This window comes from Alligator mississippiensis, chromosome 5, assembly GCF_030867095.1.
Source record: "Alligator mississippiensis isolate rAllMis1 chromosome 5, rAllMis1, whole genome shotgun sequence".
Classification (NCBI taxonomy): domain Eukaryota; kingdom Metazoa; phylum Chordata; order Crocodylia; family Alligatoridae; genus Alligator; species Alligator mississippiensis.
In genome coordinates this window covers 46,352,486-46,378,588 of record NC_081828.1, presented here as the reverse complement: position 1 = coordinate 46,378,588, position 26,103 = coordinate 46,352,486, and the positions used below count along the sequence as shown (strand labels likewise).

Genomic DNA, 26,103 nt, shown 5'->3' with positions numbered 1-26,103 from the left:
ATCGAAGGGAAAATCCATAAGCCAGGGTTCAAGAACAGAGCCAAGCAGGGTCAGGCACCACAAAAGCCAGAAAGCACAGGAACAGAGGGGATTACTGAATAGACTGATCAAAACAGTTGGCTGACCTGGAGTCCAATCCCACAGCTGGGGCTAAATGGGGAAGCAGCTCTCCCAGCAGCCAATCAGGAGGCCCAGACAGCAGAGGCATTAGTCCTTAGTTGGGTTTGGGCTGCCAGTCAAAACCCCAGGCAGATGTGACCGACTAGGCAATTACCCGACCTGGGCTGCCTGTTAGGGTCCAGGCTAACATCCTAACCACTGAATCACTCTTCCCCCTCCTAGGAAGGCATCAGCTCTTCTTACTCTTCAGACCAGAGGCAGGCCATATCTATTAAAAACCTTCATCTCTGTCCTAGGACCTTGCAGGTAAAGATTGTCTGTAGATCAGTCCAGCCTTGCTGGCAGGGGAAAAGATGACTGCTATAAATCTGGCCCTCATTGTTTATGAGTCACATAGGATGTCTCGTGGAGTAGGAATGAAGACCTACTCTCAACAATGCAGGCTGTAACCACTGGGCTGTCCTTTGTCTTCTAAGTCAGGATTTTACCTATAACCTTTTCTGGGTTACACCTGGTGCTGCCTATTGGTCTTAGTCACCTGTTGCCTCTCATCTCCTAACTATACTTGAGTTGAGAATAGTCTATGGATCCTGACCAACCAGCCATTCTCTTTCCTTATCCTGTCTGAGAACCACTGCCAAGTGCATAACTGCTGGGGTGAGCTCAACACAGGCCCTGCCTTAGCAGTACCTCGCTCCCAACTTCCCCCACAAGCTGTTTAGGCTAAAATCCACCTGTGTGCCTATAAGGCCTCCCTGCACAACCACAGTGCAATTAATAAATAATGAAAATGAAAGGATCTGAGAGTTTGGGCCAAGTCCTGGTCAGCTCCATCCACATAAAAATTCACCATCCACAGCTTCCAGTTCCACAACGAAACTATTTATTAATGCTTTATGGGAACTTTCCACTGACCCATTAGAATCTGCATCTGGGTACTTTGGGGCCTTTTGTTCAAGTTCTTCCTATTTTGTTATTGCTGTGAACTTTTTGAAGCTTTGGTGCAAAAGCTACAGCAATCTCAGATCCTATGGAGAGTGGTTCTTGTGCAGGCTGTCTTTGCAGAGATCCCGGTGTTTAAATTATCATGATTTTATAAGAAAGCAGCATCGATGTCTAGCTCTTTGAAATCACTTCACACTCAGTTGGAACTGAGAACTGGGCTGGGAATTAGGTTTCGACTCCCAATTGGCATTTTCTAACCTCCTGCTGGCTGAGCCTGCACTAAGCTCTTGGAATAGAACATCATTAACATTTGTCACAAGCAGAGAGACCTAAAAGTCCAGTCAAACCTCAGTCTCAGCTGTGCTCTAAGGAAAGCTTACTAGCATTAGGATTTGACTCTCTTAGCATGGGGAACTGGGGAGGGAGGGGGGACTGTTCTGCATGTTCCCTGAGGGTGTGAAGTACCCCAAAAGGGATGGAGCTGTGCTACCAGCAGCACCTTTGTATCGTCTCAGCTGACTGCCCAAGGACAGGTTCAGTAAGGATGTGCCACCCAAATAAGGGGACACAGGTAGCTAATGGACAGAGGCAATGAGCAGGGCTGACTACCACAGAAGCAGGTCTTCGCCCATATCCCAGACTCACTCCCCTTCCCCACTTCCTCCACATCATGCAGAGCTAGGAAAACCAAAGTAGCAGCAAGCTTCCCCTCAGTAGGGAAGAGATTCCCTGTCTCAGGGCTATAGCATCACTGCCAGCCTTCTGGATGGAGTAGAGATAACCTACAGGTCCTGACCGACTCACTAGCCATTCTCTTTCCTAATGCTGCCTGAGAGCCACAGCCAACGGCATAACTGCTGGGGTGAGCCCAATACAGCTCCTGCCCTAGCAGTACCCATCTCCCAACTTCCTTATCCATTTCTGTGAGGCCTTTCTGTTACTCAAGGCAGAGGAAAACTAAGGCTATTTCTACAATGCCATCACAATTCTGTCCGCAGCAGTTACTGCGAAGTACAGGAGATGTAACTGAGCTAGCTCAGATACTGGCAACAGCCTATGTGTGGCAGCATGGCACACAATGTGGGCTAATTCAGGGCTCTCCAGCTTCTGAGTGGCCAGAGACTGCATGCCATGTGGGCCATGATCTCCTGAGTCATAAGCTCTCAGGCTTCAGGCCATGTGAGCCCTCCATTGCCATGCAAGCAGGTCCCTGGCCCTTGCAGGCTCTCTCACCCAACCCCAGAGTAGGTGCAGGAAGCAGAAGCCAGAGGAGGGATAGAGAGGCCAGGGACTTCAGTGGCAGCAGCAGCAGGAGCAGTGGAGGGGTGGCAGCTGGGCAAAAGCCTGCAGGCTGCAAGTTGGGTGCAAGTTGGACACCTTTGTGTTAATTTATCCAGCTTCTCAAAAGATTTTGTAGCCTCTGCCAGCTCTGTCTTGCCACAGCTAGACTGCATCTGTTACCTAGATGAACTTGGATACAGCTACTCTGTCCATTGCTATGATTACAATATAGATATACCTGCTATTAGATATCATCACGAAGGCTGCAATCACTGAGGACAAAGACCCAAGACAGGAAGAGAACAGGGAGGCAAGCAGTTGGGAAAAGGGCAGTCACTGTATTCTAATGGACCAAAAGGAAAAAAAAAAAAAAGAGGCAAAAGTGACATCTGATGCAAGACTTCCATGACTAGATGGCAGGGGGTTGGACTAGATGACTTGAGGTCCCCTCCAATCCTATGATTCTATATTGCTCCCAGTCACTTGTGCAACACTGTATATACCCTATATGGCTTAGTCTTTTCCTTTCACCAGAAGGCACCCTGTGAAGTTGATCTGCTGTTCACAACTCCTTTAAAAGGCACTCATCCTCACTGTTGGCAGGGAACTCCTGAAGACAGAATGGAGGGAAGTCCTCCTACAAAGAGAGTCATTAGAGCAGAAGCTGACTTGTGCTGTTCAATAGTTCTGAAGAAATACAGGGCGACTTGAATCACTTTCCAAAGCAGTAAGAGGAAGCCCCTGCTCCTGAACTGTTCACATCTTCAAACACAAGCTCAGAACCAGAGAGAAGGGCCCTTCAGAGCAAAAGCAAAGAGTTTTTACCTCTTCTGTTTAAAAAGAGGAACACAAATAAAGTAAACAAAATGCAGACACTCCCATGGTTGCATCCTCAGTAAAAACAGAGCAGCATGGCTTGCCACATCCTTCATCTAATAATGGACTCACCTTTACACTTGCAACTGCAGACATTGTGCGCATTTCTTTTAAAATGTGCACAGAGGAGTAATCAAACATCAGTGCTTTCTCAGAGCTATGAAAGCCTTAAAGGGCAGCCTGCTCCTTTCTCTCCTGTACTTGGATGCCCAACAACTAGCACCTGCCATTCACTTAAGAGCTCCTCTGAGTATGCAGCAGAATGGAAGTGAGCACTTACTAATGCCCATCTACAGGCTGCCTGTTTGAGCAGCTAGAGGCTTTGAAGCTAAAAGCCTCCTTTCTTTCCCCCAAGTGCAGCAAACAGCACTGCGCTGCTGGCTGAAAACAAAACACATAGTGAATGGATGCTGGCTAAAGACCCCATCCAAAGCCCATGGAAGGCAATAATAATCTTTGCACTGACTTCAGTAAACTTTGGATCAAGGCCTTTGTTAGGATATTTGACTAAAGGCTGGTTTAAGCCTGGCTGCAGGCCTGGTATGCAAGGTTGGGTATGTTGTGGCATGAATCCTCCCCTAGCGGACACACACTCTAGCTCAGTTACAGTTCCTGTTCTCCTAAAGCACAGGGACTGCTCCATTCCAGTGCAAACCACAGCACACAGCACTCCCCAGGACAAGTGGCTTGAGGGCTGGTGTAGGCCAAATACACTACTTGTGTGGTATGTGTGGCAACAGTTGTGCATCCCCCAAATGCTGAAGGTTGGAATCCTCCTGTGGCAGTGAGGCTCCATCATCCCCAATATGGCCCAGTGCCCAACAGTATCAGCCACCCCAAGGGTTCAGCTGTGCCTCATCCCTGCTATACTTCCAGAAGCCACGGCCACCATCCTCCCAACATCTAAGCAAGGGCAGGCCTTAGTTCCCAGCTCTCCCTAACTCTAGCTACTGATGTCCCAGCACCCATAGCCTGCCTGCTTCACCTCATAATTCTTTCAATTAGCCTCAGTAATTCACTCATTAATCCCTCAGAGCACCCAGTTAGTAGCTCCACTGACTCTGCACCTTGTAGCCACAGTAACTCTTTCACTGCCTCAAACTGATCACCCCGATCCCCTGTCATGTAGGCTGGTGCACTGTGTAATGAATTCTTGGCCCTAATGATTTCTTCACTACACCTGCCATTTTCCTGACCTCTTTGCATTGTTAATTCCCTGCCTAATTATTCAGCTCTACCTGATTAATTCCTTGACTGTTTGTTTGATCCTCTACTTCATTACTGATGTTCTGCTCAACTGAATGACCCATTGCACAATTGATTTGCTGCCTAGTTGATGAATTAAGCCACTGCTTTAGTGGTTTCTCTACTCAAGTAATTGGGAGCAAGTCAGCAGGGTGATAAACCAATCAGGTCAAGGATCACAATGCCCATTCTCTGCTGTATGGTTTATTGTTTCGCTCACCCTTCCTTTCCCTTTCTTCCCCATCTTTCCCTTTCCTCCATCTCCCCTACAAACCCACATTCCACAAATTCTGGCCTTATCTGGCCTGTCCTGGCTGCTCCCTCCAGCCCTGCCCTTCCACACTCGACAGCCCCCCAACATCAGTTCCATTCTATTAGCTCCTGCCTTGACAGCCCTCCCTCCAGCCCCTTCTGGGCCTTCAGTCCATCAGTGCCATCCATAAGCTCGTCTCCCACTATCTCATTGAATCCCTCCCCCTGCAGCCATGCTCTCCAAGCACAACCCTCCATTCACGTCCTTTCCTTCCCTCCTCACCCCCCCATGCTCCCAAGTCATCCCCAGCATACAGTGATTAGGGGTGCTAGACTTCCCTTCCTTGTTAGTTTTAACTGCTCCCATATTCCTTTCCATCTCTTTTTGCTTTAGCTCTAAAACTTCCTGGAAATGGTCAAACTCATGGTTCTGGCATAAGCATCCTGGGACCAGCATGAACACACCCGTCGCTGATCAGACCACACTCCCACGCTGTCCTGCACTAGGAGGCAGAGACACCCAGTACAACACAGATTTCTGCATTTGCTATGCATCTGTTGAGGATTACTGAGTTACACTTTGGTCCGCCAGGAAGGTGGCAGGCAAAGTTTGATGCAAGTTCAGCAGCTGGGACCCTGTAAAGGTTTGAACCATGATGTATACAGACAAAGGGGCAGCATTTCTTTGAACTGTGCAGCTCTCATCCAGCTTTGGAATACTTGGCCACACAACTGTACTGTGGCAACTATGTGCCCTGGAGCTGGATCTCCCAGTGCTATGAGATGCCAAAGAGGAAGGAAACCTTGGTGAGGGGTGTTGTCATAATGTTTTTCTATCTATGTAAATCTCCCCATACATAACATTGGGTTGAGCCCCCCTGTTATAGAAGTGCTGATGCTTTTGGCAGAGCACTTTCTACTTTGAGAAAGGCAGGGGCAAAGCAAGCACATTCAGTGCTCTGGGAAGCAGGTTGTCAGTAGGGACAGATATACCAACTGCTAGGGGTAGGGAGGGAGAGGGAAGGGAAAGGAAGTGAAGCCTTACCTGCCTGGGCTCTCCACTGCTGCTGTAGCAATATTTGCTCTGGCAGCAGCAGCCCTATGGCGCAGGCTTCCTGGGAGCTGCCGGGTTCCCCATTTGCTCCTCCCACTCCAGATATGCTTTTGAGTGCAGGGATGCACCTGCTAGGACAAGGACTCCTGGGCTAGGGAGAAAAGCACCATTCCATTCATCTCCCTTGCCCCCTACCCACAAATGCACTGTTCCTATGGCTGGGCAGCATAGGGCTTTCCCTGCTGTAACAAAAATTTCCAAGGAGATTCTGGTGCTTCCTCATAACTGGCACCCAGGGCTAGTGCCCCACTCACCTCCCCCACCTAGTTATGCTACTACACAAAAAAGGGGATTTGGAAGTCTTCAGGAATCCAAAGTAGCCTTCAGCTATCACAACAGTTTGAGAGGGGGGATGGCCTCTGAACTGCAGAATCATCAGCTCTAACAGAGACAAGGCTACCTTTTCCTACCCAGTATGGGCTGGGGCTGAGAGAAAGATATGTCTATTGACTGTATAGAAACTCTAGTGAAAAAAAAAAATCCAGAACTGTTAAGTGTGGAGTTCAACAAGCTCCATTTCCTTGTAGGCAATGGAGATTTAAAGTCCTCAGACCATCCTCCAGCAAGCGTGGGTGTATTTATACATACACCTCTCCCATGTCACATACCTTCTCTCTTCATACCCATAGCCAGGCATTTCTGATAACGGCAGTACTGGCAGCGGTTACGCTGACGCTTGTCTATTAGGCAGTCTTTGTTATCGCGGCATGTGTAGATAAGGTCCTTTCTTATTGTCCTCTTGAAGAAACCTTTACAGCCCTCACAGCTGTATACCCCATAGTGCTTCCCTGAGAACACAAGTAGTCACAGATCAGTACATTTTTCTTGCCTTCCTAAGCCCAAGATGCACATAGCCCAATGAACATTTTAAATAAGATGAATGGGGGAGGTGCTTGGAGGGGATGTGGGGATTGGTATTCAAATCACTAGAATTTTTTAGCCAGCAGAAGTGATTTTGCCAGCCTTGTCCTCATCCATTAATGTGCATAGTATGAAACCAGCATGCACAGTGGCAGCTTTCAGGGGAAAGATGGGACGAGTCAGGGTGCTAGATTAGAGTGGCCATGTATTAGTATCATATGGGAACATGCTATTGGCAAAACAGCAAATACTGCAGGGCAAAACTGAGGTACAGTGTCAGGAATTTGGGGGTCTCAAAAGAGGCCATAGGGGCAAGGTAGAGGTGTGCAGGCAGAGTGGTCTGGAGGCCACAAAACAGAAATTATGAGAGGCATGGTACATGTCAGTACTTAGGCGTACTGGCAAAACCCAGCCCAAGACAGAAACAACAGATAGTGCTACAAATTGGGGACAGAGTGCATGAACAGGGCTGTGTGGAACAAATTTACAAAACAAAACCAGTAAGACCTTTGTGTTCATATTCACTAGCCAAATCCCTCAGCAAATGTCTTTAGTATTGATTTGTATGCAAGCATGGCTCTGGAGAAAGGGAAGTGGAAGGAGGGGGCAGGATTCCTTCACTTAATGATTTCCTAGAGAACGGGATTTTCATACCTGATGATCTGTCCCCACAGATAGCACAGATGTGTTTGGTCAGGGATCCTGGGCTTGTAGATGGATAATTCATGTTTCCAATTCCTGGGAGGCCTGGTAAGGGCTTGACGTCCTCAGAGCTGCTGGTATGGTTCATGACATTGAGCTTTAAAGAGAATTTCCAAAATGTTTTATCATCGTTATTTAGAATTTATAGTGAAGCAGCACATACAGATGCAGAGCCAGGAACGAACTCCATTTGGAGTAAGACGCATTCTCTGTTAGAGCTGCTCACAAATTTTATAGCAAAAGTGTTTTCATAAAATCACCCTTTTTTAAACACTTTTAAAAAGTTTATATTGTGAATTTCTCATAAAAATCTCACCACATCTTATTACAACCGATCACAGGACAATTCCATTTTACAGCACTTTAAGAGCTTTCAAAAACCTATTTTTATTTTGCATTAGAATACAAACAAAACCTGTCAGCTGTCTTTACTTTGGGAAGGTATCAGAGTCCAGACTTCTCTGAACTGAGCAGAGTAGGGACCTGAATGGGAGGGGAGGGTCTCATACCGCCAGCTAGTTCTCTAAGCACAAGGGTGATAGAGGAACACCCTGTTTTCTCATTGGAAGGGACTTGGGAGGGCTGGGCCCAAGTAACTTCCAAGTGAAAGCTTGGTAAAGACAAATAAGGCTCTGCAAAATGTTTCAACTTGTAATGAAATACCAGAGTTCACTGATGTCTGACCGGATCCAAAGTGTTCCGAAGAGTTCCAAAATGATCAATTTTTTTTAATCAAATAATGTTTTGGTAAAAATAGGTACCAATAACAACAACAGCAACAATATACATCATGGATGGATGGATAATTAAAATTTTTCAAAATGGATACATGTTTTAAGAAAAATAACAGTGAAATAGTACATGAAGTTGAAACTAAAGATAAGAATTTATCACAGTCAAAGAGGTGTTACCAGACATCAGACACTCCTCAGTTATTACTCACATGCATGTTCTTACCCACAGTAAGTGGAAGCTACACCACAGCGACATACCTTTCTTCACACAGTTATTCTGAATATATTTGTTGCTAAGGCAGCCAGTCTTACTCAAATGATGTAATCATGTAATCCCAAAAGCAGAATGAACACATTAATTTCAAAGGGCCCCTAGGCATGTGTGTGATTACAATTATAGTTCAAATGAATCTTTTACTATTTGCAGTGTTTTTCTATATGGCCAAGTTCCTGGGGAACTATTTGGCCATAGAAATAAGTGTGCTGTCACTGTCAGCATGTGGCTATGCTTGCTTTTTCTTTGCATGAGCAGTTTTCCCAGTTTATTTCCATTTAACATCCACTGAACTTTTCCGAGAGTGAGATGTTGCACAGTGTTTATATTGGTGATCAATGGATGCAGAGTTCTTATCTGGAGTACAGGTACATCTGAAGTACAAGAGTCTATTTCCCAGTACAAAATATCAAGCTTTTATTCAAGTGAAGTCTCAAACCCTTCATTCTTCCACACACAAGATCCACTTAGACAAGCTTAGCCTTGGTTAAAATCATTACTAGCCAACTCGACTGGAGTTAAACTTAGGTCCTCTTTTCACTCGGGCTGGTAATCTACCCACTTTGCAGTGAGGATGCAGGATTAATGTGGTCTGAGACTGCTGCTTTATTATGCTGACTACTGTCATCATATTGCTTTCTTGAACACCCTGTACCTGTCTGCTCTGTCCTTCTGTGGTCTCATATTTCACATTTAGATTGTAAACCATTTGGGACAGGGATCATTTTTTTGCTCCATGTTTGTACAATGCCTAGCATAATGAGACCCTGGTTCATGACTGGGTCTCCTGGGGGGATACAGTAAGCTCAATAATAAATCAGTCAAGTGCTGATAGTCCTCTAGTGCCTTCCCACAGTTGCCTCACTGCCTGCCCCAGGCAGAGGTGTTCTCTCGCCTTTCACTAGAAAAAGACTAAGAGTGGCTGGCTCAGCTCATTGCAATGTAAGGAACCTTGACATATATCCCTGAAGTCCTAATGACACAGACCAGCAGAGAGCAGTATCACTGAGGACAGAGTACCTTGAACACAGGTTTGCACTGTGGCCTCTCACATTCAGATTAGGCTAGGCCAAGTGCTCAAACCAATGACCCAAAAGTCAACTCTGCAAATGAAGAAAGACTGTAGGGCTGTGTCCAGACTAGCATGGATGTGCAGTCTGCAGCACCACATGCTGCACATACAGGCGTTCCCCGTGCTGCTACTTTGCAGTGTGGGGAGGTTTTCTTGACCCTGGGAACTCCTAGGGCCAAAACACATCTATGATGAAAAAAGTGGGGTGGCACACATGGAGACAGCACATGCCACCCAAAACTGGAGTCTGGCCAGCTAGAGCCATGCTCCAGCTGCTGGCCAGGCTTCCTGCTGTGGCTGAAGCCCCAGGAGGCCCCTAGGATCCCAGCACAGTTGCTGGTCCCAGCCTCTCCTATCCCCATCCAGGGTAACCTGCTGCACACTAGAGCACGCATGGCATGGGTGCCCCTGGGGACAAGTAGCAGTGACACAAGGTGTGCTGCTGCTACTTGTCCTGGGGAAAACAAACATTTGCACTTGTCTGGACATGCCCTAGGAATCTTTGGCACTTGGAATCTAGTTTAATCCATTACCAACATGAATTCATTTGCAAAAGTCAGATCAATACCACCAGAGCATTCTGGGTGTATCAGAAACCAGAGCCAAGCACAACTGTATTTCAGACATTCTTTTCAGCTTGCCAAGGCCCGTTTGCTCTTGTAGGGTTGCTTTTAAAGTCCATTTCAGTGGCTCTAGTGTGATCTTTTACAGAAAGAGAGTTCAGCAGGATCAAACTATTTAATATTGAGCAAAAATAGCAAGTGCTACTGAATTTCCTGTATTCTATGAAAGGCTAGAAGATGGGTTTTCAGGGGTAGGGATATGAAACAGAGAAATGCAAAGAAATGCAATTGATTTTTATTTTATCAGACCTAGAACCTGTTTCATCCGAATCCTCTAAATTGAGGGAGGCTTGTTGGGATAAAAGCTCCTTATTTTGGCTCAACTGAGTTTGAAACTCCAGTAAGGTGGGGACCAGAGCCTGAGCCTTGACATCTTTCAGAAGCATTAAGACCTTTGTAGTTGGCAGGTGTTTGGCAAACAAAGTTAGGTCGAGATATTGTTTAGAGGGTCCTGATTTTACATTAATATTCTTGTTCCCTTTTATGTTGTTCTGTTCTCTTGTCACTCTGTTTTATAAGATATTGTTGGGATGGGCAGCATATATATTGAATAAATAAATAATTAAATAGCTATGCTGCTCTTTACTGCTGATAATACAGACACATGACAACCAATTAGGAAACTTCAGTGGATCAGCATTTTTTATATAAGGCCAGAGCTTTTCCCATTCTTTACACATACGCACACACTAAGAATGGGAAAAGCTCTGGCCTGCATCCTGTCACTTGTGATGCTAGTGCATTCTGTCACTGTGCAGGATCCTGAATTACTGCTGCAGGATTACTTCAGGATGTGACAACAACAGGCTTGTGAAATGCACACTCCAGGGTGACAAGTCAGCTGGGTAAAATGTGTCAAGTATCCAGGGGTCCCAAGTTCTGATGAATGGTAGGCACATACACTCCAAAGAGCAACCCCTCCCTGCTGAACCATCTGCAGGACTTCTTCAGAAAGGTTGATGCCTCGCCTCTCATATACTCCCTGCTCAGCTCTAGAGAGGGGATTAATGTAGCTTATCTGCTCTCTTCTGGGTGGGATGCCTGCTGTATCTGTAGATCTTTCCACTGTGCATACTGAATGCATAATTCAGTAAGGAAGAGGACAAGCTTCCACAGGAACACAACAGCATGCAAGTATGCTCCAGGCAAGCATGCAGATATGTGTGACAAGCCAACATACCACAGACAAGGGGATCCCCCACTTTCTAACACTGTACTTAGAATTTAGATTGGTATCTGGAATTTAAATCCAGAACATGAACCACTAGTGTGCCCTTGTTGCCAAGAGGGCTAACAGCATACTGAGCTGCATTGGTAGGAGTGTTGCCAGTAGGTCAAGGGAAGTGATTATTACCCTCTATTCAGCACTGGTGGGGCCACATCTGGAGTACTGTATTCAGTTTTGGGCCCCCACCACAGAAAGGATGTGGATACATTGGAGAGAGTCCAATGGAGGGCAACAACAATGGTGAGGGGGCTGGGGGACATGACTTACAAGGAAAGACTGAGGGAACTGGGTTTATTTATTATAAATATGAGGAAACTGAGAGGGGATTTAATAGCAGCCTTCAACTACCTGAAGGGGGGTTCAAAAGAGGATGGAGCTGGACTGTTCTCAGAACAAGGAGCAATGGTCTCAAGCTGCAGCAAGGGATGTTTAGGTTAGATATTAGGAAGAATTTACTCACTAGGAGGGTAACAAAACACTGGAACAGGTTACCCAGAGAGGTGGTGGAAGATCCATCTTTGGATGTTTTTAAAACCCGGCTAGACAAAGCTTTGGCTGGGATGATCTAGTAGGGGGTTGGACCAGATGACCTCCTGAGGTCCCTCCCAGCCCTAACTTTCTATGATTCTGTGATAAACTAGGAAACTGGTTAATCCTTAGGAGGCATGGTATATGGTTAGAGAAACTGGCACAGAAAGCTGGAGTTTGCACTGAGTGCATAGTCCAGTCCATTGACATCTATCAGCGGGACAGGACAGTTTAAAATCTCTCTTAGGAGTTCATAGTTACTCTGCAGGTGGAGGCTCAGGGCCTGTCTTGAATTGGTACACTTTGTCTGATTGAGCCACATTCATTTCCCAGCTGTCACGATCAGCTTTTGGGGGTCTACTCTAGACATTGCAATCCCTGGGCCTGTACTCAACCCACGATCTACCCAGCCTTTCTGTCCCAGGTCCCCGCAGTTCCATAAAGTGACACCAAAACTGCACCTGCCCCAGGCAATTAAGCTAATTGGAAGAGGAAGAAAGGAACTGATAAATGCAGCAAGATGTGCCAAGTTTCAAGAAGAGCTTTGCCAATAACACAAGCGATGCAGCACTCTTATTGTGGGAGGCTAGTAAGGCCTGGGTTGCTTAGCAGCTCTTCCAGCTCCTCAGCGCACCTGTGTATGGAGTCTCGCACCTTCAGCTAGTGCCCTTTTTGTCAAAAAAACTAGCTTTAATGAAAATGGTTGTTCTGGCAGGCTATTTTGTTGGAAAGACAACTGGATATTTTTATGCAAAATAGCTTTAAATATTTAATTCTTGGTGTGACAGGCTACCTGGTAGCGACTTAGCCCAGGGGTTTTGAAAGGGCAAAAAATGATTGGAGGACTTGGGATTCCCTTTCCTCACCAATCTGGTAATGATTTGGCCCAGGAGTTTTGAAGGGGTAAAAGATGATTGGAGGACTTGGGATTCCCTCTTCTCACCAATCAGGCCCCAGAGACTCACCCTCCATGTCCTCTGATTGGCGCCTTGGGTCACCTGGAAGGGGATAAAAGCGGCAGCACGGCTGACTCAGGGAGGAGACCAGTGAGGGACCATGAGGAAGGAGCTTCAAAGAGCTGAGCCAGCGGGGCAGGAGCAGTTGCCCCAGAAGAGCCTGAAGGAGCGGGACCTGTAGGCAGCAGTTGGACCCTCAGCAGCATGGTGTGTGGCCGTCAGGAGAGGCTTCCTGCTGGGCTCCAGGATCCCCTATGAGAGGCTGTGACCAGCGGGAGAGGCTCCCCACGTCCAGCAAGGATCTGAGCAGCAACATGAGAGGTTCCCAGCTCGGCTTCCAGCTCCTCCAATCAGAGGCCAGGCAGCTCGACATAAAGCCAGGGCTCCAGGAAGGTCAAACCCCTAGTAGCTTAGAGCAGTGGTGGCTGTGGTGTAGTATTTCTGCCTACCACATGGGAGATCTGAGTTCAAGTCCCAGCTGGGGTGACTTGGGGTGAGTGAGCTAACAAGAAGTAAAAATTTCTGCAGTGGAAAGGGACCATTGTGTTTTCTCCCTCTCCAGGTACCTAGGCCCTATATTTCTTGTCATTTGACATTTTGTATTTTGTGCCTTTTATATTTCCCCAACCAGTATTGTTTGCTCTGCTGTTTGTGCTTTATATTTTGTTAACCCTGTCTTTTGTCAATGATTGTAACCTTTGTTGAATCCTGCCCCCTTGGAGCATTGTAGTGTCCACTCTACCCCCTGATGTATGCCTGTTATGTTCCCAGTATTGTTCCCTCATTAAAAGGTATATAGTTAAGGCCCCAGTGGTGGTCTGGCTCTGCTCTATAGGGGGAGGAGAGTCCCTACACCTTCCACAGCACTTGTACACCTGCTTTGATCTCTTCAATTGGAGAGGGGGTACCTCTTGGAGTACTGCCCAGGTTACACTGGTAAAAAGAAACTATCATAAACCAGGTGTTTTACAGTTTGAAAAAATGGTTATTGGATTTGTTTTTGGATGAAAAGAGAAAAAGAAAAAAAATCCTATTAATACTGCAATGAAAAAGTCAAAAATATTTTTAAAATTTTGAAAAGTTCACCTTAGCCAGCTGTAAATGGGCCAGATCCTGCAGCCCTTACTCCTATAGTAAACAGTGGTAGTTTAGCCTATATATGCTGAAGAACCGGTTGAGTAACTAGCGGCATTAAAAAGTACTTAGGGAAGATCTGCCAGTTAGGTTTCAGAATCAACTGAGCATCTCTAATGGTCACTGTACTGAGGAAAGGGAGCAATATTCTGGTAACTGTTCCACATTAAAGTTGGTCTAAGAGCCTACATAAAGAGCAGAGTTTTTTCCCCGTTTGCTGGAGTTCAGCTCAGCTAAGATGTTTGTCAGTGACCATCTAGATGCAAAGTCAGCCACAAATCGCGTTCTGAAATTAGCATGGATCATTTAATTTGCAACTCTCAAGATTTCAGCATCAGTCCTGGGATCTTTAAAACTCTACAAGCCCCTGAAACCAGGTAATTATGTGACAACCTCAGCTTTTTTTTTTTCTTTAACTAGGTGGCAGCAAAAACCTTGGAAAAAAAGTAAAGGTTAAAGCCTCAAAATCCAAAAGATTCATTAAATGAAGTATTTTAATACACTTTATGATTTAAGCCAATTTTATGGTTTTGAGGACTAACTCATGATTTTTTTAAATACTTTTTAATGCTAGCAATAGTAATTAGCATTTACAGATATGCTGTTTTACTTAAGTTAATTGACAATAGTTAATCCCAGTTGGAACATTAGAAAAAATCTGCTTTAAACAAATCCAGAAAGAGGAAGCCACCCCAATTTAGAAAATATGAAAAGGTTTTATTTAAAATTCCTGGTTTCTTTTATATTGTCATTAAGCTTTACAGTGAATGAATTTTAGCACTGGCTTGAGTCAGGCATAATGGAAGGAAAGGTGATGAAATAGTCTCTCTCATGTACCTCAATCCTGACCTGTCAGCTCTTTCTCTGTGGTACTCCACCACCTGCTGCTTCACCAGAGACTGCTTTCATGCAAAAATAGATGCTGATTTTTGGAGATGCCTGAATGAGGACCAGGTTTGCACCAAAAACTATTTCTACCTCAGTCATTTTTGCTATTTCACACTTTTGAATTTGCCAATAATGAGTTTAGCAGGATTTCAAAAGAATTGAACCTCCAGAATTGAATTGAACTTCTAAAGAGTTAACATACTGAGTTATGCTAGAAAGGGATATGAAAAAAAGAAAACAACCCCCAAACAGGCATTTTAAAAGGGCTAACCTCCCCCCCCCCCCCCAAACAAACCATCATGGCTCAAGATATAAATCCAGCTATGCTAATTACACCCCCCCAGCACAAAGGAACTTTAATTCTGACATCTAACTTTTGAATGCCTGATTTTATGAACTTAATGCTGCCTGTGATACCTTAATTCTTGTGTGCATGTATTATGACACAAATGATCATGAGGACTTTCCAAGGGACCCCATCTGTCTCCCTGCCCAGCCAGTCTCTATACCTGCCAGGCTCCTTTTCTGTCTTGACCTAGTTTCCTGCCAAGCAAGCTCCTTGTAGCCAATGTTTTCCATCCTACCCCTTCTACCTCTGGCACCTTCCTCCTCCATTCTGCCTTTGGGGACAGGAGGATCCTGTTTAGTTTGATGTCTAGCCCACTGAAGTACAGGACACCTGGGCTATGGAAAGCTCAACTGTCTTGTGGGAATGGCATAGACAGTTTGGTCAGTATTATGGGCAGTGAAAGGCTTGAACATACTGAGTGGAGAAAAATCTTTCAAGACTTTAGCTTAAACTGTACCAAGTCCCAACCAAGCATGTGCAAAGTGTGGTTTTCTCTACAATTTATGACTGGCCAAATTTGAGTGGATTTTCATAGGGATAGTGAATTGTACATCCCTGACAGAGGCTGCTCCCCTCCGCCAACCAAACATTAAGTCCCCACTCCAAGGCATGGGTGTTCTAGTTATTTTCAAAGATTAAATTGCTTGAATATTTTAAAATTGGACAAGGTAAAAACCAAAAAAGAAACCATTTTTCCTAATATCTCAGAAACAGCTGCACTGAAACAACGAATAACAAAGACCCAGCATAGAATGTTTCAGGTGAAACAGTTAAAGTTTGGCAACCTTAATAACACATAGCACGAAGAACTCAGTCTATAAACGAGGGTCAGGGGAAACAAAACAAAACAAAACCCAAAAACAAATCTTCCCCAAGAACTGGCTTTCAGGATTGCTGCTTTTTTCCCCCTCCTCTTTCCCAAGCATTTCTTCCCTGTTTCTCTGAAGCAGCTAGCACTGGACAAGGTAGAAAACAAGATGCCGGACTGTAGGGCATATCTACACCAGACACCCACTGAACAGTACATCACAGTCATTGTAGTACTTGGTTATGCAAGTACTAATGATTGTGCAGCAACCAGCATTACTGTGCAGTGGCATCCCAGCATGGTTGCCTTGTGATGCTTACTGCACAGAAGCTCGTTACTACTGCACAGTAGCGTCACATCACAGTTCGTGCCCAGTGATGCTACTGCACGGTAGTAATGAGCTACTGCACAGTAAGCATCTCATGTAGATGTATCTGTATTAAGTATCTGATCCTGGGTGGCAGTTCCTACATTAATTAGCTCTTGTGCTGTCAGAGCTATATTTATTCTTTTGCTCAGAGTGGGTCCCCCCCCCCCCCCCCGCCCAGACATTTGGCTTTCCAGACACATGAATTTGCAATCAGAATTGTTCTCATTCTGGGCTTTGTTTTCCTTGTTTTTCATTGAAGTCCCTCCCCTCCCCACCCCCAACTTTCTATTTTAAAAAAATTGAAAGCTTTGAGAGACAGGGGTGGGGTCAGGGTTTTTTTGTTTGATTGGTTGTTTGGTTTTTTTTTGGTTGTTTTTTTTAAGAAAAGAACCCACAAGACTATTAGAATGACTACTTTATACTGACAGTTCCCATCTTGTGGGCAAGACAAGACATTTTTCATTGGAGGGGGAAAAGAAGCTGATGGGGAAAAATTACTGAACAGCTTCTTAAGAAGCTTTCTCCCTGACAAAAATCAGCCCTCATGAATACATTCATAGTAGTCAACTCAAATATTTTTAAACCAACCTAATTCAATAGGTGAAAAAATTAGAAAAATTCCACCTTCTCTCTTTACACATAGCTGCTTCTTCCCACCGGGACACTGAGCAGAGAAACTTTTTGTGGTTTCAAATGTTATCTGGAGATTGGGTATCACACTTTCCTTTCTCTTACAGGCAACAAGAAACAGCAGGGAGGGAGGAAGGTTTTAGCCATCAACATCTTTTGAGTTGTTTTCCTGTGGGTCAAGCACAATGTTCCTTGATATTTGGGACAACCACTTGAACCCAAATCCATTAGCTGCCTGCCTGCTGAATCCCCATGGCTTTGCTGTCTCATTTCATTAGAGGGAAAGCAAGTGAAGTGCATGCCTCGGATTTGCTAACTTGGAACGACAGGTTAGATCAGCTACTTCCTGATGCATCTCAGGCTCTGGAAGGACAAACACTCTTTATTTGTACAACAAACTTTGTCAAGAGCTCTGCCACAGTAAAGAACCAACAGCAGCTCTTCTCCCAAAATATCTTACTGCACAAACACTACGAAGTTCAAGAGGAATAATTCACCTGTCACTGAAATGCAGCTACATCTCAGGTACAACCTAGCCCCTTGCTAAGAGCACAAATCTACAGAACAATTTAGGCCACAGAAGCAAAGATTTTCTGTTGAGTTGAAATGACAGACTACATTAAACAGATAGGATGGAATTACCCAGGACACCAAGTGACCAGGACACCAAGGGTAACACCAAAAGGTGCAGCTCGTCAGATGGACTTGCAAATTCAAAGCATGGCATGGGAACCAAGTACCCATCTGAAGTGTCCCCGTCCCTGCTTCTATGTACTGTTTTCCACTAGCACCGTGTTAATTCAATTTAAAATACTCCAGCTTTTTTCTTTTCCCTCAAGTCCCTATTGATGCTAACTTTCATACGATCATGACTCATTTCTCACCTGCTTGGCTATTTTTTCCCCTTTCCTCATCCATCAGCAACAATTAGGACATATTCCCACTTACAGTTTCTATGGGGTAATAGTCCGATGTTCACAACCACCTCTTCAGGTTCCCAGGCGGAGCCATCTAAACCTGGATCTGCTTAGCTTCCAGTCAGAAAAGAGGAAGGGCATTCAGTCCTGCATGACTCTGGCCTCTTATGGGGCACTTGGATAAAATGGCTTCCATGATAAGAAGCTACTTTCACACACTGGCAGAGAGGGCAGGTCTCAGGCAGGCAGATGTGCATGCAGATCCAAAACTAAATTCAGTTTGTTTCTGTACTCCTTTGTAGTAACTGGAACCAACTCCAGTGCAAGGACAGATATTGCAGTTTTCCCACCACCACCCATCCCTCACTTTTCTGAATGTTATCCCTCAGTGCTTCGTCTTCCCCTGTCAAGCAATCTTTGGGCATGGCCTTTCTTCCGATGTAGGACAAGCTTCAAAACATCCCTAAATCCCAGGATGCCTCAGTTCTCTTGCAAAACACCCTGGATGTTTGTTTTCAATCATTCCAAGTTCTAGAGCTCAACGCAAAAGAGAGGGAGGCAGTTCTTAGCTACGAATCTGCTTTGTGCGAGTTCTGTGGCATAAGGCAGATGTGGTGGGGTCAAAACTCACGCTGTAGGTATTTTCATGCACAGAATTAAAAAAATAATAGAAAATTAGAGGTGGAAGGGACCTCAGGAGGTCATCTAATCCAACCCCTCTCTCAAAGCAGGACCATCCCCAACTAGATCATTCCAGCCAGGGCTTTGTCAAGCTGGGCCTTAAAAACCTCCAAGAACAGAGATTCCACCACCTCTGGGTAGCCTGTTCCAGTGCTCCAACAGCCTCCCAGTGAGAAAGTTTTTCCTAATATCCAACCTAAACCTCCCTTGGCTGCAACTTGAGCCCATTGCTCCTTGTCTGGGGGCTGACTGGCTGGACAGCAGCTCTGAAGAAAAGGACCTAGGGGTTACAGTGGCCAATAAGCAGAATAAGCTAGCAGTGTACCCTAGTTGCCAAGAAGACTAATGGCATGCTGGGCTGCATTGGTAGGTGTGATGCCAGTAGGTCAAAGAAAGTGATTATTCCCCTCTATTCAACACTGGTGAGGCCACATCTGAAGTACTGTGTTCAGTTTTGGGTCCCCCCTACTACAGAAAGGATGTACACAAATTGGAGAGAGTCCAGCAGAGAGCAACAAAAATGCTGAAGGGGCTGGGGGACATAACTTATGAGGAAAGACTGAGGGAACTGGTCTTAGTCTAGAAAAGAGAAGACTGAAAGGGGACTTAATAGGAGCCTTCAACTACCTGAAGGGGGGGTTGAAAGGATGGTGCTAGACTGTTTTCAGTGGTGGTAGATGACAGAACAAGGAGCAAGTCTCAAGTTGCAGCAAGGGAAATTTAAGTTAGATATTAGGAAGAATTATCTTACTAGGGGGGCGAGTGAAAGCACTGAAACAGGTTACCCAGAGAAGTGGTGGAAGCTCCATCCTTGGAGGTTTTCAAAACCCGGCTAGACAAAACTTTGGCTGGGATGATCTAGTTGAGGCTGGTCCTGCTTTGAGCAGGGGGTCAAACTAGATGACCTCCTGAGGTCTCTTCCAACCCTAGTTTTATATTATTGTATGATGCTATCACCACTGTGAACAGTCTAACTCTATCCTCTTTGGAACCACACTCCAGGTAGTTAAATGCTGCTATCAAATCCTCCCTCTCTCTTTTCTCCTGCAGACTAAATAAGCCCAGTTCCCTCAGCCTCTCCTCATAAGTCATGTGCCCTAGCTCCCAAACTGTTTTCATTGCCCTCCACTGGACTTTTTCCAACTTGTCCACATCCTTTCTATAGTGGGGGGCCCAAAATTGGACACAGTACTCCAGATTTGGCCTCACCAATGCAGAATAGAGGGGAAGAATCACTTCCCTCAATCTACTGACAACGTTCCTACTAATGCAGCCCAGTATGCTGTTAGCCTTCTTGGCAACAAGGGTGCACTGCAGACTCATATCCATCTCATTGTCCATTGTAATCCCCAGGTCCTTTTCTGCAGAGCTGCTGCCCAGCCAGTCAGCCACTAGCCTGTACCAGTTTATGGGATTCTTCCACCTTAAGTGCAAGACTTTCTACCTGTCCTTACTAAACCTCATGAGATTTCTTGTGGCCCAATCCTCCAGTTTGTCTAGGGCACTCTGAACCCTATCCCTACTCTTCAGTGTATCTACTACATCCTCCAGCTTGGTGTCATACACAAACTTATTAAGAATGCAATGCATCCCATCTTCCAGATCGTTAATGAAGATATTGAACACAACTGGTGCCAGGACTGACCCCTGAGCACTCTATTTGACACTGGCTGCCAACTAGACATTGAGCCATGGATTACTACTCATTGAGCCCGACAATCCAGCTAGCTTTCTATTTACTTTATAGTCCATTCATCCAACCAACCCATACTTCCTCAGCTTTCTTGCAAGAATGTTGTGAGAGACTATATTAAAAACCTTGCCAAAGTCAAGGTATATTATGTCCGCTGTTTTCCCTACATTCACAGAGCCAGTCATCTCATCACAGAAGTCAATCAGGTTGGTCAGGCATGACTTGCCCTTGGTGAATCCATGCTGACTGTTCCTAATCACCTTCTTCTCTAAGTGCTTAGAAATGGATTCCTTGAGGACCTGCTCCATGATTTTTCCAGGGGCTGAGGTAAGGCTGACTGGTCTGTAGTTCCCTGGATTTTCCATCTTCCCTTTCTTAAAGATGGACACTATATTTTCCCTTTTCCAATCATTTGGGACCTCCCCCAGTCGCCATGGACTTTTCAAAGATAATAGTCAGCGGCTCTGCAATCACATCAGCCAATTCCCTCAGCACCCTCAGATGCATTGCATCCAGCCCCATGGACTTGTGTGTGTCCAGCTTTTCTAAATAGTTCCCAACCTATTCTTTCAACAATGAGGCCTGCTCACCTTCTCCCCAAACTGTGCTGCCAGGTACACTAGTGTGGGAGATGAACTTGCCTGTGAAGACTGAGATGAAAAAGGAATTGAGTACTTCAGCTTTTTCCTCATCATCAGTCACTAGTTTGCCTCCCCCATTCAGTAAGGGATTCACACTTTCCCTGACCTTCCTCTTGCTGCAAACATACTTATAGAAACTCTTCATGTCCCTTGCTAGCTGCAACTCCAATTGTGCTTTGGACATATATTTTAACCCCTGGATATTGCTGTGATGAAGAGAATTAGTGAAATATTTTCTCCTAGAAACCTGAGCATTTACTCTGTGGGACAGGCAGTGAACCCCATCCTCACACCAGACACATTCAAAATTTTCAGTTAAAATTTTAAAAAGTTTAGACAAGGAAAGAGCTTTTCCAAAAGGTTTTGCTTTAGGGAAATAACTATTTTCCATGACAAATTATTATTTAAAAAATAGAAAAATTCCAACCAGCCCCATTTGGAAAAAAAATTAAAAAATGTTGCCATTCTATCTAACCTGTCCCTCCCTGGCTACACTCTTGGTCCTCCTAGCACTTACCCTGAGTGCACCTCTTACCACCTACTTTGTCTCCCACTTACAAATGTTTAACCAATAAGCAGCTTTAGCTTTCCATTTAGTTTCAGGCCATTGGTCTTTGTCCCATTATCATCTGAAAAAAATACCCCTTTCATTTGTTACCTGATGCTACATGTGTCCTGGTATTGTGTCCAGCGTTTAAGTCTTTGTCCTTCTGGATTGTATAAATAAAGCTTCCTCAATCTTGGTTGATGTGTTTTAACAGCACAGCCAGGAGTGTAACCCAGGAGTCCCACTTCCCCTGCCCTTCAATAATGACATAACAATATTCCTTTACCAGACTGAAAAGAGGTCTTTGGTACTTTTAAGCAACTATTTAAGCAAATCTAGAAGTACAGGGATGAAGCAGAGAGAAAGATTTTCTAAAAGTGCTGGAGGCCAGGACAGAGATGCATAACAATGAAAACAAAGTAGTTTTTTTCATAGAAATTAAACTTCCTTGCGATAAACCGTAGGATGGTTTGGCGTGCGTGTAATATATAGCGGGTGTTTGAAAAACTGCTTAATAACTTTCTTCCCCAGCATTCTAGGTGACTTTATGGAATCTGTCTTATGCTGTATCATCCTTGGCTCCTGCACAGATGAATGGTGGGAAGATTGACAGGACCAATGCACAATAGTCACAGACAACTGCAGTCTCTGCATGCAAGTCAGAGCAAAAACTTCTGTTTCTTAGCTTTCTGGTTTCAACGAATCCAACCCAAGTCCAGTTTTCTCCAGCACTGCTCTAGCATAGTGAAGTAACTCTATGGAAATCAATGAAGTAACCTTAGCTGAACATTGAAGTAATCTTGGAAAGCACTGGTCCCACTTCAGTGGAGTTGATCCTAGTTTACACTGAGGGGAATGTAGAATCTACAGGGGATATGGGGTGGTATGGAAAAGGATGGAGGTTGTACTAGTCTAGTGTATGGTTTGGATAGATTGGAACAACACACCACTCATGAGTTATTCAGCCACACACACCTCAAAACACACACTAAACTGCTTAAATTGTATTCTCTCTTGAATGATTTTCTAGAGCCGGGGTTAAGCTTCAGCTCAGTTAGAAACAGAGAGAAATCTAAATGAATACCTCAGCATGATTCACTTTGTACCACATGTGCCTAGCCATATATGACGTACAGATGATGGTTTCTTCAGCCAAACCTGATAGCAATTGCTTGCCTCAGAGAATGCACAACGGTGGTGAATTTAACACATTGACATCAGTAGTATTTCCCTCCTGCTCTTCCAGTTTCTCTGGGATTCCTTCTTTGTGACCTGTCCATGGTGCTGAATATTAAACCCCAGGCTAGCCTTACTGTGTTGTCAGATTAATGCGTTAGCTACAAAATACTGTTGACTTGCTTCTCAGTTTCTCCATTTCTGAACTTGGAGTATAGATGGGAGAAACTAGACTAGGGGTGCCATACGTACAGCCCACAGGCTGGATCCAGCCTGTGGAGCCACGTGATCCAGTCCATGAGTTGTTGGCCCAAGCCCCAGCCCCAGCCCCGCATGCAGCACCCAGGATGGACCCAGTCCCACACACCCTACACACAGACTAGGGGGCCAATATGGCCTGTATGTGATTCTCTTCCAGACTGGCCTTGCATGCTGGCTCTGGAACCAGTCTAGATCAGGCTGTACTGGAACCAGAACACAGGGCAGGTCCAGTGGAGTGCAACATGCCGCACACACCCCATGCCTGCCCCCTATGCAGCATGCAGTACATGTGGCCATCCAGTCCCATATGCCACATATACCATGCCCCAGCCACAGGGCTCAGTGTACACACAGAACCAGCATGGAGTGTGCGCTGCCCATGATGCATGGACTGGACCCAGCTCTGCATGCAGCTCAGGGGATCTGGGGTGTGGGCTGTCTGTGGCACCCTGGACCAACCCCACACCCATTCTGCCTACAGTATTGGGTCTGGCCCATATGCCACAGAAAGCACATGACCCATGCTGGCCCTGCAGGACGTGGACAATGAGCCCTAGGGCCAGGCATGCTGCATGAAGCACATGGCCTGGAACTGGCACTGCAGGCACTGCACAGGGGGTTAGCTGCAGTCTAGCTTGCAGACCACCACAATGCCCCTCATCTGGTCCACTGGCCAGGTGAGTTTGACACCCCTGCTGTAAACCACTTCTGCATTCCTTTTATATGGCACACATGCACAAGGGGGCCAGCACAGGGTGCACTCTGTATGTGGTGTTCTGGCATAAGTTAGAGCTGCCCCAGAGTTGCTGTAACTTTTTCTCTGGTTTTGATATCTTTCTAGATAAGCACGAAATAGCTGAAGTACACTGCATTTCAACTGCAACAAGGATTCAGGGGTTCTGTGTACCCCTTTGACTAACCTGACACTGGCCTCCTGTCTTCCTGTTTCATGGGGGGGGGGGGTGATTATATTTATTTTGAAGTCCCTTGATGCTGCCAGGGTAGCCCAAAGGTCTTAGTATAATAAACCCAAAGGGCTTCCATCCAGAAAGAGCACAGACCAACTGTAGATGCTTCCACAGCCTGATAAAGGATGTTTGTGCCCAAAATCTTGCAAAGAAGAATTTTTTTCAACTCTTTGAGTTGGTCTAATAAAAAGATATCAGAGTATCACAAAGCACTTTGCCTGTCTTAGTATAAAACTGAGACTCAGGCCCACTGTTGTTCATATTAAAGCAAGTTGGTAGGCATGATGGCAGCATGCATTTACAGTGGATACTTGAGGTACTTTAATCCCATTCTTGTTTTTCTCCCTACTAGAAATATGAAACATAATATTATCTTCAAAGATGTTGTATCACAAAACAGGTCTTAAACTTAATCCCAATGAAGTGATACTATCAAGTAGCTTCTTGGTATTAGAACACAATGAGATTTAGGGCTTCCATTGCTGACATTTTGCTTTCTTTGGCTAACCTTGGTTGGGACACTTGACTGGGAAATTGGCCTCATTAAAGCAGATGCAAACATATTGTAGGGTATGATCCTGCACTGCCAACATATTGCTAGAAGGTGACTGAAGAACTGGAGGATAGGGATTTAAAATTTCCTTTTTTTTTTTATTTAAAATTTTGAATTTTTAACGAACTTTTCAAACAGCTTTTCAGATTGTGAACAAATAAGCTCAGGAACAAGGTAATATTATATGTGTAGATTTTATTTCCATGACTTGTATCTCGCTTTTATGTTTCCATTCTTTTGTGTTTGCTTTAAAAAAGGATCAAGGCCCCACCAATTGTGTATAAATGAAACAAATTCAACAGCAAGAGATTCTTGGCTTTGAAAAGGCCTACAGGATGTCTCAATCTCTATTTTTCCATAAAGCTTAACCAGTTGCATGGCTCCCTTTAGCCTGGAACTGAATCAGGAATTAATTCTCTCTAACAACTATTCACTATGTAACAAAATATATGAGGGTATCTTCTCTCTTCATATTCATGGGACTTTTATGCAGAAGCAATCAAAAGGGAGAGAAGCCTTGTCAGATCAAATCCCTATAAATGGCTTAAATTCAACAAGTAAAAATTCCTCCAAGTGTTCCAGCTCTATCATTCACAATTGAAACAAACCCAGTTTATAATATAAGGACAGTAAACATTGCCTACCTGAGGACTTGTATGAGATACAAAATTCATGCCCGGACTTGAGGACAGAGAAACAGAATGAGATCCAATGGATGAAGCTATGACTCTGTATGGTGAACCCAGAGCATTCATAGAAGACCCTATAGCATTCATTGGGGATGAAATTGTCCTTGCAGCACTCACTGGAGCCTCGATGTAGTTAAGATGGCCATCCACTGAATTCCCTGTGTGAAGGCTCAATGAGGGGCTCACAGGCGTGGAATTGGTGTGAACAGGAGAATCTAAAAGTAGGGTAGAATGAAAGATATAGTAACCAACACAAGCCACTGGGATTTTGGTGACTGGGACTAGCATTACTGGCTTTTAGACTAGAGATGCAAACTCATGTCTAACTTGGTCCACCAAAACGAAAACAAAACCCAACCACTACTACCTTCAGGCATTACCAGTCTGGTCTCAAATCTGAGTCGGTGACCAGGAGCTGAATGGCTCTGCACCTTGTCCAAATGTTTAAACTGAACACTTCTCTCTCTCTTTATGAAGTGTGTACTACAGATTCTGTTTAAGATTTAAAGCTAAAGTTCAAGATAAAAATAAACATACACTGAAATTATAAAAAGTAAGCCTTTGAAACTAGAACAAAGCCAAACATTCCTCTAGGTCTGACTGAACAACCCAGAAAACAAACGGGGAAAAAAGACCTCGGAGATTAATGCTTTTAGAAAGCGTGCCACTCTTAAAGAGAGGCTGGCCCTTGGAGAATCTTTATTATACAATGCATTTCTCCTGTTCTTCATTCAAGGTCCTCCCTGCAGCAGTCCTCTGAGAGAACAGCTTCCTTACTTGGAAAGCATCAGGAAATGAGAATTTTCCATACAAGAATCATCTCTTCCCCCTGCAGAACAATTATGCCCCCACACTGTAAGATAGATACCATCTCTATTTAACAGAGGAATACTGAGACAGAAGTGAAATGTGCCTTAAAACTGCACTACACACTGCTAGCAGTTAGGATTAGTACCCAGAAACCCTGCTTTCTGTCCCTTTGCTCTA

At 44.8% G+C, this 26,103-nt stretch overlaps 1 protein-coding gene across 8 annotated transcripts in view; it reads right to left on the bottom strand.

Annotated features, from left to right (window-relative positions):
* Nucleotides 1-26,103, bottom strand: part of RXRG (retinoid X receptor gamma) — a 139,351-nt gene that overhangs the window by 19,216 nt on the left and 94,032 nt on the right. For 6 of the 8 annotated variants that reach the window (XM_014596042.3, XM_019500316.2, XM_059728314.1 and 3 more), the window contains exons 2-4: nt 25,072-25,331; nt 7,349-7,493; nt 6,442-6,621 (exon numbers count right to left, since the gene is read on the bottom strand). In XM_014596042.3, coding sequence (XP_014451528.2) covers nt 6,442-6,621; nt 7,349-7,493; nt 25,072-25,331 — 585 coding nt within the window. The remainder of the gene's footprint in view (nt 1-6,441; nt 6,622-7,348; nt 7,494-25,071; nt 25,332-26,103) is intronic. The other 2 variants (XM_059728312.1, XM_059728311.1) reach the window with 1 other exon arrangement.